At 39.9% G+C, this 18,260-nt stretch overlaps 1 protein-coding gene across 2 annotated transcripts in view; it reads left to right on the top strand.

Annotated features, from left to right (window-relative positions):
- The first annotated feature begins 9,075 nt into the window (after positions 1–9,075).
- Positions 9,076–18,260, top strand: part of SLC35A3 (solute carrier family 35 member A3) — a 49,599-nt gene continuing 40,414 nt past the window's right edge. The window contains exon 1 of one of the 2 annotated variants that reach the window (XM_047726071.1): positions 9,076–9,202. Coding sequence is in view for 1 of the 2 variants with exons in the window: in XM_047726070.1 (XP_047582026.1) it covers positions 9,669–9,686 (18 nt within the window). In the remaining variant the exon portion in view is untranslated. Of the gene's footprint in view, positions 9,203–9,522; positions 9,687–18,260 lie in introns of those variants that run through there. The other variant, XM_047726070.1, reaches the window with a different exon arrangement.

Here is an 18,260-nt window from a genome sequence, read left to right as displayed (position 1 = left end):
CCTGGATGTTTTAATTGCTATGTTATGAGACTCAGTCCTGTCAAAATGCACTGGGGAATGTTAGAGTTTTCTTTGTCTTGTTTTAGCAGCTAGTTGTCCTAGTTAGGTTCAGGCCAAAAGTCTTGGCCTGCCTTCTGTGGGTCATGGTTCCAAAATAATCTCAGTTTTTGGACCCTGGCAGTATTTGGGTCTGGTCTGTGTGTGTTTTCTCAGGGGCTAAAGGGGCGTGGGTGGTGGTCTACACCATAGAGTAGTGTTCAAAACCTTTGGTTTTCTATGTCAGGTTAGTTTCACACATGAGTCCCTCAAGGTGATCCTAGAACTTCAAACACAAATCCATAAAATTCCCTTCTTAGGGGCACCTGGGTGGCTCAGTGGGTTAAGCCGCTGCCTTCGGCTCAGGTCATGATCTCAGGGTCCTGGGATCGAGTCCCGCATCGGGCTCTCTGCTCAGCAGGGAGCCTGCTTCCCTCTCTCTCTCTCTCTCTCTCTGCCTGCCTCTCTGTCTACTTGTGATCTCTCTCTGTCAAATAAATAAATAAAATCTTTAAAAAAAAAAAAATTCCCTTCTTACTTTTCTCCTGTCCAAAATCTCAACAACACTCTTTGGCTCCCAAGGTTCCTTTTCCTGATCCTCCTGGCAAGAATGCCTGGCTTTCAGTCTTCCTATGCTGTCAGACGTCTCCCACAACTGGATCTCCCTTCAAGGCACATCAGGAGGCTCAGCTGCTGATGCAACCAACCGCCCATGGAGAGAGCAGCTTTGGAACTGGAGCCCTGCAAAGCCACGGAGGGAAAGAAAAACAGGATATTTCCCCCATTCTCTGCATTCTTCGGGGGTACCTCGTCTCCTTCCTCTGATTAGAGAGAGATTTTCTCTTGGCCATGCCCATTGCAATGTTCCAGAATTTGGGATGCCTTGAGACTAAACCAAGGAATGATAGAAGGAAAAAAAATATGGGATTCACCATTTGTTGGTCTTTGAGTATTGATTTCTTTCCATATTTGTCTGCTATTATTTATTTTTCAGAATCCTCAGTTGGTTGCTTTACATATATTCTCCAGGGTTTTATTGAAACAAGAAATAGTATAGAATATGCTATATTCTATAGCATTGGACCTATACCTTTTGTAATAGTTCAAGAAACTTTGATATGTTGGTGTGACCTATTGAGATATACTTTCACAAATTTTGTTTTCCACAGGCGGTATTCATATTTGAATCAGAATTTACCTAACTTGAAAGTAAATATCTTTTGTGTTAATGGGCAATGTAAATTTTACAAGTCTTATGGAAAGCTGCTTAGCTTTGGGGCATCTAGGTGGCTTAGTTAAGCTTAGTTAAGCGTCTGCCTTCAGCTTAGGTCATGATCCTGGGTACCTGAGGTCTTGGAATCGAGCCCCTCATTGGGCTTCCTGCTCAGGGGGAAGGCTGTTTCTCCCTCTCCCCTCTGCTTGCCTCCTGCCCCCACTTATGATCTCACTCTCTCTCTTGTTCTATCTCTATCTCAAATAAATAAATAAATAAAAATAGTGGGTGAAGGACATTTCTTCAAAGAAGGTATATGAATGTCCCACGAGCACGGGAAAGGATACTCAAAATCATTAGTCATTAGGGAAATGCAAATCCAAAGCATAATGAGATACCACTTCCCACCTAGTAGAATGGCTATAAATCAAAAATAGAAAAGAAGTGAGATGAGGATGTGCAGAAATTGCAACTCTTCTACATTTCTGGTAGGAATGTAAAATGGTGCAGCTATTTTGTAACAATATGGCAGTTCCTTGGGTAATTAAACATGGTATTACCATATGATCCTGCAATTTCACTGCTAGGTATCTACTCAAAAGAACTGAGAATAGAGACTCAAACAGATACTTGTAGATGAATGTTCACAGCAGTGTTATTTACAATAGCTGAAAGGCAGAAATAACCCAAACGTCTTTTAATGGATGAATGGATAAATAAAATAAAAAGAATGAAGTTCTTATGCATACGACAACATGAATGACCTTTGAAAGTATCATGCTAAGTGTAATAAGCCAAATAAAAAAGGACAAATATTTTATAACATTTTTTGAAGTATTTAGAATAGGCAGATTTACAGAGTGCAGAAAGTACCTTATGAGTTGAGGTAGGGTGGGGTGGGATAGAGAGTCATTAGAAAAAAAAGACGTGGGGGAGGAGAACCAATGGAAATACAGAGCTGACACTGTTTCATGATAAGAATGTTATCAAGTCCTGCCACCATGGGTGTAGGGATTATTTCTTGAATTGATGCTAATTCTGCAGAAAGAGGCTGCCTAATTCATTGTTTTCTATGTCCTTTGACATAGGGGAGGGTCCTTCCTTTTCTATTATCTTCCTTGGTCATATCTGAAGTAGTCTTGAGAGTACGCACTCTTTGGAGGCTGAGCAGTGTTTTGAACTCATTTCTTGGTTATAGAAGACTGGAGGCAAAGAAGTTTTTTTTTTTTTTTTTTTCTTAAAGATTTATTTATTAATTTTAGAGAGCAGGAGGAGGGGCAGAGGGAGAAAGAGAGAATCTCAAGTAGATTCCTCGCCAAGTAGGCAGCTGAAGCGGGGATCCACCTCATGACCCTGAGATCATGACCTGAATCCGTATCAAGAGTCGATACTTAAAAAAAAAAAAAAAAAAAAAAAGAGTCGATACTTAACTGACTGAGCCACAGGCAGCCGCCACCACCCCCTACCCAAAGAGGTATTTTAAGTCTTGTCCATGCTCTTGATTGCTTTGGCGGCACAATTATTTCATCAACACCACAGACTTCTTTTCTATTTGATTCCCATGATTTTCTTTTGTTAATAGTCATACCACAGTTCTTTTCTTGACACATCTCCATTTGTTTATCTATTTAATTCTAGGTTCTTTGTGTCCATCAAGTTTAGTGGGAAAGCAACACCTTTATTCCCTTCTTCCTGAGCCATTTCACCCATAGAAAGGATTTACTGAGGGGCACCTGGGTTGCTCAGTTGTCAAGCGTCTGCCTTCGGCTCAGGTGGTGATCCCAGGGTCTTGGGATTGAGCTCCGCATCGGGCTCCCTGCTCCGTGGGCTTCTGCCTCTCCCACTCCCCTGCTTGTGTTCCTTCTCTTGCTGTGTCTCTTTCTGTCAAATAATTTAAAAAGAAAGAAAGAAAGAAAGGAAGGAAGGAAGGAAGGAAGGAAGGAAGGAAGGAAGAAAAGAAAGGATTTACTGAGTGGCATTGCAATCCGTTCAGAAATTTTAAAGATGGGCATGACAGAGATATGCTATTTTTTATCCTTGCCTATAGGCCTAGTTCTGATGGCTTTTATTGTGTGTGTTTAAAAGCCTACTCAATTTTATAGTTTACCAGTTGGGGATAAAAGACATTTACAACTCCCAACACAGCAAGTTCCCAAATGTTTATGTTCTCTTTATTCCTTTCCATTTCTGCTTATAAATTAATCAATTATTTTTTTGAGTACTTCTCTTTTATGAAGTATCTTGTCAAACACAGCCAACATTAACCAGCACGTGTTACTGACATTTGTTTTCTAGTCCCTTCTAGAGCTATAAACGTACGAGGTCCATTATTTACCTATCAAGTTATTGTAGGTGACAGTTTTATCAAATATTCCAGTGCATAGCAAAGATTGTCATTCCTCCAGCTTCTAAAATAAGCTTATTTCACTCTAAGTCAATGCCGCAAAAGTTTGGTTTTATTAACACATGCCACACTTTATCTCAGGGCATCAATATTTGTATCAATCAATATATGTTACGTTTTGTTGTAATTATAATATAATATAATATAACATAATATCTTGGTATAATAACAAAGATTTATTTCTGGTTCATGCTCTGGGTCTACTGCAGGTTGCTGGGGCTTTCACTTTTCATCTTGTCATTCTAGGACACAGACTGATGAAGTGAGCATTGCCAGACTCAGAAGCTGAGAGCAAGGTTTTGGAAGGTCACAAATTGACAATTCAGTGCTATGGCCCTGAATGACACACATAATATATTTATAACTGATTGACCAGACTAATCATGTAGTCTCACACAACCACAAGAGAGCCAGGAAGTGCAACTTATCACATGCCCTGAAGGTAGAGAGCAGCAAAATTTGGTGAACAGCATAATCCAACTGCATATTAATTCTATATCATCGATGCACTCAAGGACTGCTGAGTAGAGGCCCAACTTCACTAGATTTGCAACCCCTCACCCATTTCCAGACTTAAGAGGCTCCTGGCCAGCTTTTTCTTTTTAAAAGATTTTATTTATTTATTTATTTGTCACAGAGAGAGAGAGATCACTAGTAAGCATAGAGGCAGGCAGAGAGAGAGGGGGAAGCAGGCCCCTGCTGAGCAGGGAGCCTGATGCAGGGCTCGATCCCAGGAGGACCCTGAGACCATGACCTGAGCCGAAGGTAGAGGCTTTAACCCACTGATCCATCCAGGCGCCCCCTGACCAGCTTTAATAGCACAAGTATAAGTACATACTCTGTCCCATTCCTCCACAAAGGATTCTGGTGATTTTGGCAGGTAACTATGCCACGTAAAAGGGAAGTCCCCAAAACTTCTATTTACAATTGGCCTTGACTCTGAGATGAAACCAATTCTTTGATGGCCAGACCACTATGTTTTCCACCAGTTAGGAACTTAAGAGTGTCAGGTCATAATTGAAGCTTTGGCCAGAGTCAATAAGCTTCATGGGGCAGCGATCTAGGCTAATTTCCCAAGTTTTTAAATGTATAGGTAGGGCAGATGGGCTTACTTTCATAAAACCATCCCCTGAACCCTGACTCAAAGATTAAGTCTATTATAATAGGAAAAGCCAAGCAGAAGCCACTGGAGAACCCCTCTTGGCTAACGGAGGACACGGAAAGTAAATTCATTTCAAACCACCCTGATAGATGTTCTATAAAGTATTAAACTCTAGAGATCCATCCCAGAGCAAACGGATCACATGTCCATTGAGCTATTAATGATATGCAAGTGACCTCCTTCAACTCCTCTTTGAGGTAAATTGTGGACAAGTAAATAACCTTTGGCTATTTGGCTATCCTCTCCAGCTTTCTTTGCATATAGGTTGTTTGACCTGAAGACCTAAGAACATGCCAGATTCAACTAATTTGGCAACTTAAAAGAATGAACTAGTTTTTCCTACACATGAGCTGTAATTTCAATTCAATAATTTTAAGAGTTATAATAGCATAGGAACAGACTATGAGTGACACCTGGAAACCTGAGGTTTATCTCTAAGCACTGCAATGTTTTGTTTTTTAACTGTTTGGACAGATACCCATTAGAAACATATATCACCATAATCTTTGTTCTTTCTTTCTTATTTGTTGTATTTCCTTTCCTTTTTTCCCTACTGAGTCTTATCAGGATGCCTCACTGGCTCAGTGGGAAGAGAACATAACTCTCGATCTTGGGCTCATGAGTTTGAGCCCCATGGTAGGTGTAGAAATTACTAAAATAAATAAATAAATAAATAAATAAATAGGGTCGCCTGGGTGACTCAGTTGGTTAAGTGTCTGCCTTTGGCTCAGGTCATGATCCCCAACAGGGAGCCTCCTTCTCCTTCTCCCTCTCCTGCTCACCCTGCCTGTGTTCTCTCTCTCTGTCAAATAAATAAATAAAATCTTAAAATAAATAAGTACATAAATAAACTCAAAAAGAAAAATAGTCCCTAAACTACTAGCTCTTCCTAAAGACATTGATCTGGGGACTGTCATTTTGTGTGCATAATGCTTGCAGTGTCTACAGCACCAAATATAGTTTGATGTGGTCTTAATTTCTGTGGGGCACCCCTGGGAACCACTCATGCTTTCAATCAGATTCTTAGATTTAACAAATAAGAATATAGGATACCCAGTTAAATTTGAATTTCTTTTTTTTTTTTTAAGATTTATTTATTTGACAGAGAGGAATCATAAGTAGGCAGAGAGGCAGGCAGAGAGAGAGGGGGAATCAGACTCCCTGCTGAGCAGAGAGCCCGATGTGGAACTCCATCCCAGGACCCTGAGATCATGACCTGAGCCGAAGGCAGAGGCTTAACCCACTGAGCCACCCAGATGCCCTAAATTTGAATTTCTGATAGACTGATGATTATTTTAGTACAAGTATATCCCCAATATTGCATATATTAAATAATTATTCATTGTTTATTTGAAATTAAAATTTAACTAAGTGTCCTGTATTTCATTTGGCAACTCTAATGAAGTTCTATTGAGTTACCTAGTCCTGTTTGACTGGCTACCCTCAGGCCCATATGTTGTTCAAATTTTTCTGTCTTTAAGTAGCCAAAATTTTGCTTCTCAGAGTTGTTATGATAGGGACACCAAAGCTAGTCCTCTGTCCTAGGTTGCTGTTTTTCTCCCTTCCTTCATGGCCATCTCTGCTCTTCACTGACACTTAAAAAAAAAAAAAAAAAAAAAAATATATATATATATATATATATATATATATATATGTCAGAGAGAGGGGGAGAGAGAGAGAGAGAAGCAAAGGGGGAAGCAGGCTCCCCACTGAGCAAGGAGCCCAATATGGGACTCCATGCCAGGACTCCAGGATCATGACCTGAGCTGACAGCAGACACTCAACAGACTGAGCCACCCAGGCATCCCTTCACTGACACTTCTTAACTCTATTGCCACTTTTGCTGTCTTCCACCTTTTTACTATTCTGGCTCATTCTTTTCCTATACCACTTTTTCTTTCTATAACAACTAAATGTAGTGTTTTAGAGTGAGCATGGACTTTCAAAGCAGACAAATCAGGATTTGAATCCCAGTTTATCTTTCAGTAAGTCTGGGAACTTCAGTAAGTTACTGAATGTCACTAAGCCTCAGTTTCTCTTTCTGTAAAAGAGAGACACGAATGCCTACTTTACAGGGCTGTTCTGAAGGTTAGAGGAGATGATACAGGCAAGCTACTCAAAGGGACAATCCTTATTAAATTGTTATTATTAGAAGAGTTTTAGATGTTGGGTACTGATTTAACTGTTTTGAAGGTGTTGGGTGCCTAGACTTGCAGTTCAGGCTCTGCTCACATTCTTCCCTGGTAAACTTTTGTACTGTCTGGCTTGTCTTTGACATCATTCCAAAACAATTCAGTTTAGGAAATATGTATTGAGTTTCTACCATGGGCTCACCAGTGTGCTAAATGCTGAAGATCCGGAGATAAATGAGATAGCACAGATCTCAAGGAAAGTGTTAGGCAGAAAGAATTGATATGAAAACAGATCACAGTACAATGAAGTAAAATTACCTAGGTATGACCAGAGCGCCTCAAGACACTGAGACCTCAGAGAAGGAAATCAGACCCCTGGGAGGAAGGAGGCTGGAAAAGCCTTCAAGTTTGTGTTAATACCTGAGCAGAGAATTAAAAGTGGAATGGGCTTGCTATAAAAAAAATATATGTGGAAACAGTAGAAACATATTCTACACTTAGTGAACAGCATGAGAAATAGCAAAATGTCCTATGGGTGGTATACACAGGGAAGCTCAAAGCAATTCAGTAGGTATTATGAGTATAAATTGTAAACCTAGATAAGGCTAATGAAAGTTATTACTTTCTTTTGGTCATCAGTGTTAGGGAGCATAACTTCGCAGCAGTTGTGAGTTTCATATATTTGGCCCTCTATTTTTTCTTTCTTTTTTTCTTTTTTCTTTGGCTCTCTATTTTCATCACTGCTTTTGTTTGTATAGAGTTGTTTTTTTTTTTTGTATAGAGTTTTGATCATTTTCAATTTCATGCCTGTCCCAGATGTCAAAACACATGTTACTGTTTTATAATTATAAGTGCTTCCACTTCTCATTTTTCTCATTTTAAAGCTTTCTGAGAGAATTGAAGGCCTTTCTTTAATCTAAAAAAAATGTTTTCATGTCTTAAGGTATATTTTTGCTGCTGGTTAATTTTTAAAACATTTTATCTTTCTTTCCCCTTACAACCACACATATTTACTGAATACCTACTATTTTTGAATTAAAAAAGTAGATAGATATGTTAGAATGGTGCCTAGCTATTATTATATTGTACCAGCCATATTTTGTTTCCAAAATATTTGGACAAACATTAAGATCTAATATAAATTTCCACATCCAGGGGTTTTCTCAAGGTCATAACACACAAAAAAATTTAAAGCCAGTTATTTTTCTAACACAGTTATTTAATTTTATTTTCCTGCTCTCTGTCTCTATGGAGGTAGTTTTAATCATGTGCAATATAAACAGATGTAGGCTTCATTTACAGCGGCACTGTGTAAGAAGAAAGGGAAAACCTTAAAATGCAATTTGATGATCAAACTGGACCTAGAATAATAATTTTAGCTTGTCCATCATCAGACTGGGCTGTGGTGGTTGGAGGGCTTCCAACAAAGAAATCAGAAGGCCTTCGAAAGTTAGTGTTGCCTAAGGGATCCATGAAGCCAGGAAGGGGTTAAGTCTCTTAGAACTCTGAGATCCTCTGGCCCCATTTGCTTTTTCTTGCTGGTTGTTCCTTCCCTTGCCCTGGTTAATAGCATTAAGGGGCTCTCCTCAAACTCAAGGTCTCGGCCAGGATGGGAGAAGTGGTCATTTACAACTCAAGAAGCGTTCTTTTGGACTCCTGGGTGGCAGCCTGTGCCAGGGCTAATCTTGGTGTTTTCAGGGACAGTAACAGCTATTTCTAGTTTGGGTTGTTTCCTGGATCCGCCTCTTCACTCCCTCTTAGGGTCCTTTGCCCCAAAGGACTTTGCCTTTCTTTTCGCAGTCGGACACCCTGGCACCCAGCACGACCGGACAGCCCCGCAGAAGCCCGCGGCGGGAGCCACTCCGTCTTACTCTTCCACCCGGGACATAACTAGCAGGAGGCAGTGCCCCAGGCGGCAACGCGACGGTGAAGGCTACACCGGGGGCTGCCCGCCGAGCCGCCTAGGTGCCTCGCCTTTGGGGACAGAGCTGGCAAGCGCCAAGCTGGGGCCGCCGGAGCCGAGCCGGGAACCGCGTTTGCCCGGGCCGAGGCGGAAGCCGGAGCATTTGGGGGACGGGACCGCGGGAACCCGGAAACGCCTGGGCCGCACCAGGCTCGCGGCGGCGAAGGCGGCTGGAGCCGGCGGCCCAGGGCGTCAAGGGTCGCGGGGTACCCAGCGGGCTGGCCAGCCTCGGGTGCCGGGCGGAGCTGAGTCGCCGCCCGGGGTGCGCGCAGCCGGTGGAGCTGCGCGGGAGGTGAGCGTGGGGCGCCCCTGGGGGGAGGCGGGCGTAGCAGGCTGCTGCAGCGGCCGGCCGGAGCGCTAGATGCTGCCGGTGGCGTGGGGGCGGGCGGCGCAGCTCCGGGGAGAGGAGGAGGAAAAGGTGTGCGGGGGCCTGATGGAAAGTCCGTCCGAGTGAAGGGGACGGTGTCGAGATAAGCATGGGTGGGGGAGCGGATGAAGTGACACGTTGTACCTCCGAGGGACGACGTGCAGAATGTGTTGGGTGGAGGAGGAAAGGGCCCGAGGAAAGGGGTGTGTCAAGCGAATGAAAACCGCACTGTGTGCCTCCGAGCCTGGGGCGTGTGGAGCCCAGTGGCCGGTGGGCCTGGCTGGCCGTCATTCCTTCCGTGAAGGTCCCTTGAGCTCCCGCTCCGAGAGTAGCCCTGCGGTAGGCGCCGATCCACCAGACGAGGACCCTGCACTCGTAGGGACTTCAAGAGATGGAAGGGCTGTCCTTGGTAAGGCTAGTAGCGCACAGGCAGGGGCTGTCCGAAGCTGGGTGAGATTTCTCTTCGGAGATGTGTGCGCGCGCGTCCGTGTGCTGGGGGGAGGGTTCTGAGTGCTGAGGGAGGGAGGATTTTCATAGTATTTATTTAACCAACTAACCACCTTTCAGGAACGCTGGTTCAAATGAATTAAGAAATGATACTGAATGTTGAAATGAGCCTTGCTTGGTCAACCGCTTACATGTCATTACTTTATAGTAGCAAGACTGACTCTTTTATTATGTTCTATTACATGCAGTCTTTGAAAATGGAATCAGAGTTTTTGGTTTTCAGTCAACATGCAGCTTTGATAGTTAAAGATGAAATTTGGTACAGTTTCTCACTTGATGGTCTTATTTTCATTGGTAAACTCTGGTTGTTTCCTTTAAGGGAATGTTAAGTTTATATTAATGGTTCTAACATTTCCTACCTAACACGTCCTCTTAAGTATAGATTCTGCTTTTTCAGCGTCTCAGTTTACTTCTCCCCTTTTTCCTTCCCGCAGTCTCCATGCTAAATGTGGTGCTTCTCCCTTATTTGCAATATAGCAATGGCTTCCAAACTGGACTTGCTTCCCTCAATCTGTCCCCCTTCCAGTCACTCCCCTCCATACTGCTTCTTAAAAGATAGCTTATGCAATCCCTGGTCACTCTTCCCTCAGAAATACTCAGTGACCTCTATTGGCTCCAAAATACATTTAAAATTATTTAGGGTGGCATTCAAAACCTTTCAAAATTGCAGCTGTCCATAGCTCCAATCAGATCACTATGTCCCTTTCATTTTTTTGAATTACTTTATCCCACATATTTTTTTTTTTTTTTTTTTTTTTTTTTTTTTTTTTTTTTTTTTTTAGCTAAGCTGCTGTAGTTACTTGGAAATGTTATTTCTGAACATGCTGTGTGCCTACTGCCTTGGTCTTTGCTTGCATCCTTTCTTCTACAAGGATCTTCCTTACCATCTTTGTTGAGATTTTTGTTCTTTTTTTTTAAATTAAGATTTTATTTATTTATTTGACAGAGACAGGGAGAGAGAGAGAGAGACCGTGCGCACAAGCATGGGGAGCAGCAAGCAGAGGGAGAGGAAGAAGCAGGCTCCCTTTTGAGCAAGGAGCCCTATGTGGGGCTCCATCCCTGGAGTTAAGTATTTGAAGATAAACACTTAACCGACTGAGCCACCCAGGCACCCTGATTCTACTTATTCTTTAATGCCTTACATACCACCTCTTTTTTTTTTTTTTTTTTTAAAGATTCTATTTATTTATTTGACAGACAGAGATCACAGGTAGAGAGGCAGAGAGAGAAGGGGAAGCAGGCTCCCCGCTGAGCAGAGAGCCGGACCCGGGGCTTGATTGCTGGACCCTGAGATCATGACCTGAGCCGAAGGCAGAGGCTTTAACCCACTGAGCCACCCAGGTGCCCCAATACCACCTCTTTTTAAAAACATTTCTTATTAATCGGGGCGCCTGGGTGGCTCAGTGGGTTAAGCCGCTGCCTTCGGCTCAGGTCATGATCCCAGGTCCTGGGTTCAAGCCCCACATAGGGCTTTCTGCTCAGCAGGGAGCCTGCTTCCTCCTCTCTCTCTGCCTGCCTCTATGCTTACTTGTGATTTCTCTCTGTCAAATAAATAAATAAAATCTTTAAAACAAACAAACAAACAAACAAAAAAAACATTTCTTATTAAGATATAATTGACGTATAACATTATATTAGTTTCAGTTGTACAACATATGATTTGATATTTGTATATATTGTAGAATGATCACCATAGTAAGTCTTGTTAACCTTCATCACCACACAGTTAACACATTTTTTTTCTTCTGATAAGAACTTTTAAGATCTACTCTCTTAGTAACTTTCAAATATATAATATGGTATTATTAACTATAGTCACCATGTTGTACCCCTAGGACTTACTTATTTTGTATATAATTAGAAGTTGACACCTTCTTATAAAGTTTTCTGAAGTCTACCATTAGTCCAAAATATTCTTTTCCTTTTATGCTGAGCTTTACAATTTTAATTATTAATTTATTTTTGTAAATTATTTATAATATAAACATATATGAATAAAATACATTATATATTGCATAATATATAATAATATAATAATATAAGTACAAAATATAAAATATAAATATAACATATTTATAAAATATTTATTTTTATAAATAATTTATAACTTTAAATATTTGTTAATTTGCATTTTACTATGGTTATTTGAGGAATTTGTCTATACTACCTCAAAGATTTATTACTAGGATCAAACATGGACCAGAAAGGCAAATTCAAATATACAATTATTAATAAAATCTGAAATAAGTTTACATCACCACACAAGAATTAATCCTTGCCTCCAGGGTCACTTGTATCACGACTTGTATCCAGTTGTCCAGCTTCAGCTTACAGGGCTTTAGCAAAAGAGCAGTTTTTGTTTTTAGTGATTCCAAGTCGGAAGGACGGGAGAAAGTTGGAAATGTTAGTTTGGATAGTCATAGCAAGATAGTGGAGGAAAATAGAGGAATTCAGGATCCAGTCCAGTTCATAGGTAGATAACAAAACCTCAGAGACAATAAACTGGACTAGAATCTAATATCCACAATAATGGGCTACTGAAACATAATTTTATTTCTCTACAGTCATCTCCATTTCTACCAAAGGTAAACAATATGACTAATTTGCATGCAAGATCAGTCTAGTTTCGTTAAACTTAGTTTGATTATTTATGTAAGAATAGCGATTAGCCATATAGGCTTTTTTGAAGTCTGCTTTGCTGCAGCTTTTCAAAAGTAATCTCTGAGTGGACTTTTAAAAGCTTCTTAAGGCCAGGACGCCAAGCCAAGGATTCACCATTAGACTTTGCCTGCAATACTTTTAGATTTGGGTGAATTCCTCTCTTCTCTCTTCTAGAGGTCTCTAGGAGATCCTGAGGTTCTTGGGCCTGCCAGGAATTGACCTCTTCCTTAACCCCCTGATAAGACTGAGAACCCTGAAAGCAAGATACCAGTTGAGCTTTTTTTTTTTTTGAAGGGGTATTATAGGCTCTATATAGTCAATCTTAGTCTTAAAGTTGTCTGGTCATATCGGATATTATACCCATCCTTCTCTGACATTTGACTGAAATGTCAGTCAAAACTTTGGCAGTATAGCCAGTATTTCAAGTTGTGTCTTGTTATAGGGAGAACAGATTCATATTGAACTTATACAAATAACCACATTGCCATGAGACTAAACATCCTAAGGGTTTCTGGGAGGAATTAGGTAAGGAGAAAAAGACAAATGTTTAATTTTGTTTATACAGGTACACTTTTCCAAATTGTTGTAAGTTATAGAAAGCTTAAGAGAGGGACTCCCGAGTGGTTCAGTTGGTTAAGCAGCTGCCTTTGACTCAGGTCGTGATCCCGGTGTCCTGGGATCGAGTCCCACATCGGGCTCCTAGCTTGGCAGGAAGCCTGCTTCTCACTCTGCCTCTTCCTGCCGCGCTGTCTGCCTGTGCTCGCCCGCGCTGTCTCTCTCTCTCTCTGACAAATAAAAAATAAAATCTTAAAAAAAAAAAAAAAGAAAGAAAGCTTAAGAGAAAAGGTTTCCTTAAATATTTTATTTTTTTTAATTTTTTAAAAAAGATTTTATGTATTTATTTGACACAGAGAGCAGGAATAGGGGTGGGGGAGAGGGAAAAGCAAGCTCCCAGTGGAGCGGGAAGCCCTACTTGGGGCTGGATCCCAGGACCCTGAGATCACGACTTGAGCTGAAAGAGATGCTTAACCAATTGAGCCACCCAAGCACTCCTTAAATCTTTTAAACAAATGTTAAAGAACCAATAGTGTTTCAAACAAAAACTCAAAAATTACAATGATTCTCATCAGTTTATTCAGTCCCCTTTAATTTCTTGTTTTTCTTGATTATGGATTAGTAGTTTTATGAATCTGTCAGTTTTTTCCATGGAATTCTGAAAATTCTTCCCTCGTATGATCTTAAAGTTGTCAGAAACCTGTATTCTAGAGTACTTGCCAGAATTCTTTCCACGAATCTTTTTGAAGACAAGCATTTTTGGATCATAGCAGTTTGGAAAAGCTTTCATGAAAGCATCAGTTCAAAAAAATAACTGTCTATAAATGAAAAAGACTTAAAATGGCCATGGTTAAAGATTTGATCAGTTCATTTCTAATGCAGTTGACAAGGCTATTTGGTTATTTCTGTGACACATATTTTAAGATGATAATGGATTATGACTGATGACATTCTACCAGACTATATCAAATTTTAAGAAATTTTATACGATTTCTGGAACACATATTTATAACATCCTTCATACAAATATAACCCAGGAAGGTTAAATATTACTTATTTAGCAAGGTTTTCTATATAATTTGACATATCAAATAAACCTAATTAGTTTGACATTTCTTTTTTTATAAGGAGCTAGAACAAATCTTTTGAGATGTTTCAGCGACCCTCTGGAACAAATCAAAGTTCCAGGTCCAAAAGACTTCATTTAGGATGTGATTTTGGGGAATTTTGCCAAACATATTAAAGGCTTTTAAAATACATGATTAAAGGGGCGCCTGGCTGGCTCAGTGGGTTAAAGCCTCTGCCTTCGGCTCAGGTCATGATCCCAGGGTCCTGGGATCAAGCCCCACATCGGGCTCTCTGCTCCACAGGGAGCCTGCTTCCTCCCCTCTCTCTCTCTGCCTGCCTCTCTGCCTACTTGTGATCTCTGTCTGTCAAGTAAATAAATAAAATCTTAAAAAAAAAATACATGATTAAATAGGATCGTAGGTCCTGTGAAACAATCCCTTTAACATAGGTATATATATAAAACCTTCGCTTTTTTAATGGAGAAGGTTGTTTTCTTAAGTAATCAAAGACGTGATAAAGAAAATGAGAAACACAGGAAGTTATTTTGATAAAACACTGATCTTTGTTTTCTAGGCAGGTTACTTAAAAGGTAAAGGAAAACCTTTCACAGCCTTATCAGGAGTAGACCCATAGTCCAAGAAAACTTTGTTCTTTAAGGAGAAACAAGACTCAATTCTAGGGTACCTGAGTACCTCAGTTTGTTAAGTGTCTACCTTCAACTCAGGTTGTGATCCTGGGGTCCTGGGATGATTCCCGAGTCAGGCTACCTGCTCAGTGAGGAGTCTGCTCTCCTTCTCCCTTTGCTTCCCTCTCTCTGTGTCAAATAAACAAATAAAATCTTTTTTTAAAAAAGACTCAGTTCTAGTTTTACATCAATGTACTTTTGATATTAAGGCTCATTTTTATAACTCCTATAACTAATGCATTCAGTTTTAGCCACTTGACCACTCAAAATAAGTTTCTTCTCTCTCTCTTCTCAGCTTTCTATATCTATTCAGTGTTTGTCTTTTATTTTGCTCTTTCTCATTATGGAAAAACCAATTATTCTACTTTAGGGCAAAATTACTCCCTTTTTTTTTCTCTTGACAAAAACATATCTCCATATCTTATAGTTTTCATACTAAAACACATCTACTTTCCGTGTATACAGAGTTCCCCCCTTATTTCTAGTATTTTAATTACATGTATTAATTAGAATTCTTAACTCTTAGAATGCTTAATTCTAGTGAAAACTAGGAAGTAAGTAATTGTGAAATGTTTGGTTTTTTTTTAAACATAGTCGCTGAATATCCATCATTTAACTTGACTTCTCAAAACTCTAAGGACATTAAGTCACCAAAAAGATTTGGGAAACTATTCAAGCAGACATAAAAAATAATTATTGTTGAAAAGTTCATTTATGAATTTTTGTATTTTTAAATTTTTTTACATTTAAACTTTTACATTTATTTAATTCACTTGTCTTAAAAAATACGTTTCAATTACTCATGAAAATTTCATGAGACATTAAGCAGCTAGCCATCTTATTATTTTTCTTGCTGACAAATTTTGTAATATTAAGCAGCTAGTCATCTTACTACTTTTCTTGCTGACAAATTTTGTAACATAGAGCTAATTTTGTGCTTATTTGACTTGTAAACCCAGGTAGAAAAGTTGTATGCCTGCATTATATTTAATGCTGACAACTTTGTTTGTTTTGTTGTTGTTGTTTTAGCTAAACCAACAATATTCTTATTTGCCAAAGATTACCTAAGTCATGTGAACTTAAAAACATTTGTGTTAGTTTCTGTATTTTTCTCCGAGAATATTAAATTAATATAGTATTCCCTTTTCCCCTAATTTAATTAAATTGAGCTCTTTTACAAACTACTTTTGGCAAGACCATCTAGAGGTAGAAAAAATATTACACATCTAAAACACACAAACAGAAATGAGATCTTATGACTTTTGTTTTAAATTCTTAACCATGTGTCAGATACAATAATAGAAAACTCACTAGTTTATATAAAAGAACAGTTGGGCCCAACTGTGTGTCTGACAGGTAGAATAAGGTAAGGTTACCTGCTTAGATGGCTAAAGCTTTTTAATAATGTTTGTTGAAAAGACTTTTTCCCCCCTAAGTTTATTTATTTAAGTAATCTCTACACTGAACCTGGGGCTTGAACTCATGACCCTGAGATCAAGAGTCACACACTTCTCTGAGTGAGCCAGCTGGGTGCCCTGAGAAGTCTTTTTAAGATTGTTCATTTGCCCAGTTTCCAAATAACTCCCTTTCCCTTTTCAGCATCAGGGTAATTGTCTCTGACTCTCTTAGAGATCCTGATGGAGGATAGGGGTCTTAAAGTTCAAATGACTATAGGCACCTGAGGGCTAAAGTGGGGAGAGAGAAATCTTGCAGGGGTATAAAGAGGGATGATGGAGATAGGGGCCTGAAGGATTCAAGGCAAATGAGTAGAATATTGAAGTTGGCTAAAGGAGGAAGAAGGGGCAGAAGTAATGGGAAGAGAGAGAGGTCTTAGAAGAGCCAGTTTGGGAAGATCTTAGGTTTCCCAAAGAAGCCAGTGAAGTTCCAGATTATCCTCAGCAAAATCATGCCAATAAGAAGGAGGTAGACAGAGGTGGCAGAGTATATAGCCAGCAGGGGTTCAAGAAGAGGATTTCAGTGGACTGAAAAGTTCTCATGGGAAGCATAGGATGAAATAGAACAGAGAGGCATTAAAGAACAAATAATTCCCATCCGGCTCCAAATACCAGCTTCCAATTAGACTAACTTGACCATAGAGCTCCTTTAAAAATCCTTTCAAATATCTTATTATCCGGTTTCAGTTGGGCGGGGGGCAGGGTGGGCAGAGGGAGAGAAAGAAGCAGATTCCTCATTGAGCAAGGAGCCTGATGCAGGGCTCCATCCCAGGACCTGGAGAGCATGACCTGAGCTGAAGGCAGACGCTTAACTGACTGAGCCTCAGATGTGTCTTTCACACAGTGAGAGCTCAATATGATGAATGAATGAAGGATACACATTAGAACCAACTGAAATTACCTCAGTTAAAGCCCAGTCTTACCATTCAGTAGCTGCGAAGTATTACTTTTGAGCTTTTTCCTTCTCCTGAAAGTTTTAGACAGGGAACTTTCTATTTTATATTAATCTGCTGTGGAATTTTTGTGTATGTGTGTGAAACTGCAAAAAAATTAAGAGTAAATTGTAGACTTGTCAGTAACTAAAATCCAACCAGCAATGAATAATGTCATTGACCATCATTATTTGAACATCATCAAACCAGCAGTTAATATTGTTACTCATGTGTATGAATTTATTATTAAAGTTCAGATCAATATGAATTGATAGCTAAGCATTAGATGTCGACTCTCTAAAAGCAAGTCAATCCTAAGTATATTCAACTTAATTGTCTGGTTTCATGAACGAGTGTAGTGCTGTGGTTATAAATTTTTAGTGAACTTTTTTTTTTTTTAATATTTATTTATTTGACAGAGAGACACAGCGAGAGAGGGAACACAAGCAGGGGGAGTGAGAGAGGGAGAAGCAGGCTTCCCACCAAGCCGGGAGCCCGATGCGGGGCTGGATCCCAGAACCCCGGGATCATGACCTGAGCCGAAGAGAGACGCTTAACGACTGAGCCACCCAGGTGTCCTTTAGTGAACTTTTAAATGTCGTTTGCTAGGTAGATTTGAGAGTGTTTGGTATATAAATATGAGAGTTTTTACTTTGTAAGCTTGAATGTTATGCAGCTTCTCTATCTAAATTGGTGCCCAGAATTCTTAGTAGTTTATCATTCAGATTGGAGGTACCACTCAAAAAACAAAGAACCAGTTGCTGTGTGGAGATAAGTGTTTTGATTGAAAAAGCATGATGGATCAGGAAATACAATAGAAATTAGAGTTAAGATGAAGCTGAAACTCTTTTTTTTAGTTTTTTTAATTTAAAGATTTTTATTTATTTATTTGACAGAGAGAGATCACAAGTAGGCAGAGAGGCAGGGAGAGAGAGAGAGAGGAGGAAACAGGCTCCCTGCCAAGCAGAGAGCCTGATGCAGGACTAGATCCCAGGACCCTGAGATCATGACCTGAGCCGAAGGCAGAGGCTTAACCCACTGAGCCACCCAGGTGCCCGAAGCTGAAACTTTTTAAGTCACAACAGGTAAAATGCTAAAAAAGAAGATCATTCCAATAAGAG

The sequence above is a fragment of the Lutra lutra genome, chromosome 4 (assembly GCF_902655055.1).
Source record: "Lutra lutra chromosome 4, mLutLut1.2, whole genome shotgun sequence".
Taxonomy (NCBI): Eukaryota; Metazoa; Chordata; class Mammalia; order Carnivora; family Mustelidae; genus Lutra; species Lutra lutra.
This window is presented reverse-complemented; position numbering and strand designations above follow the sequence as displayed.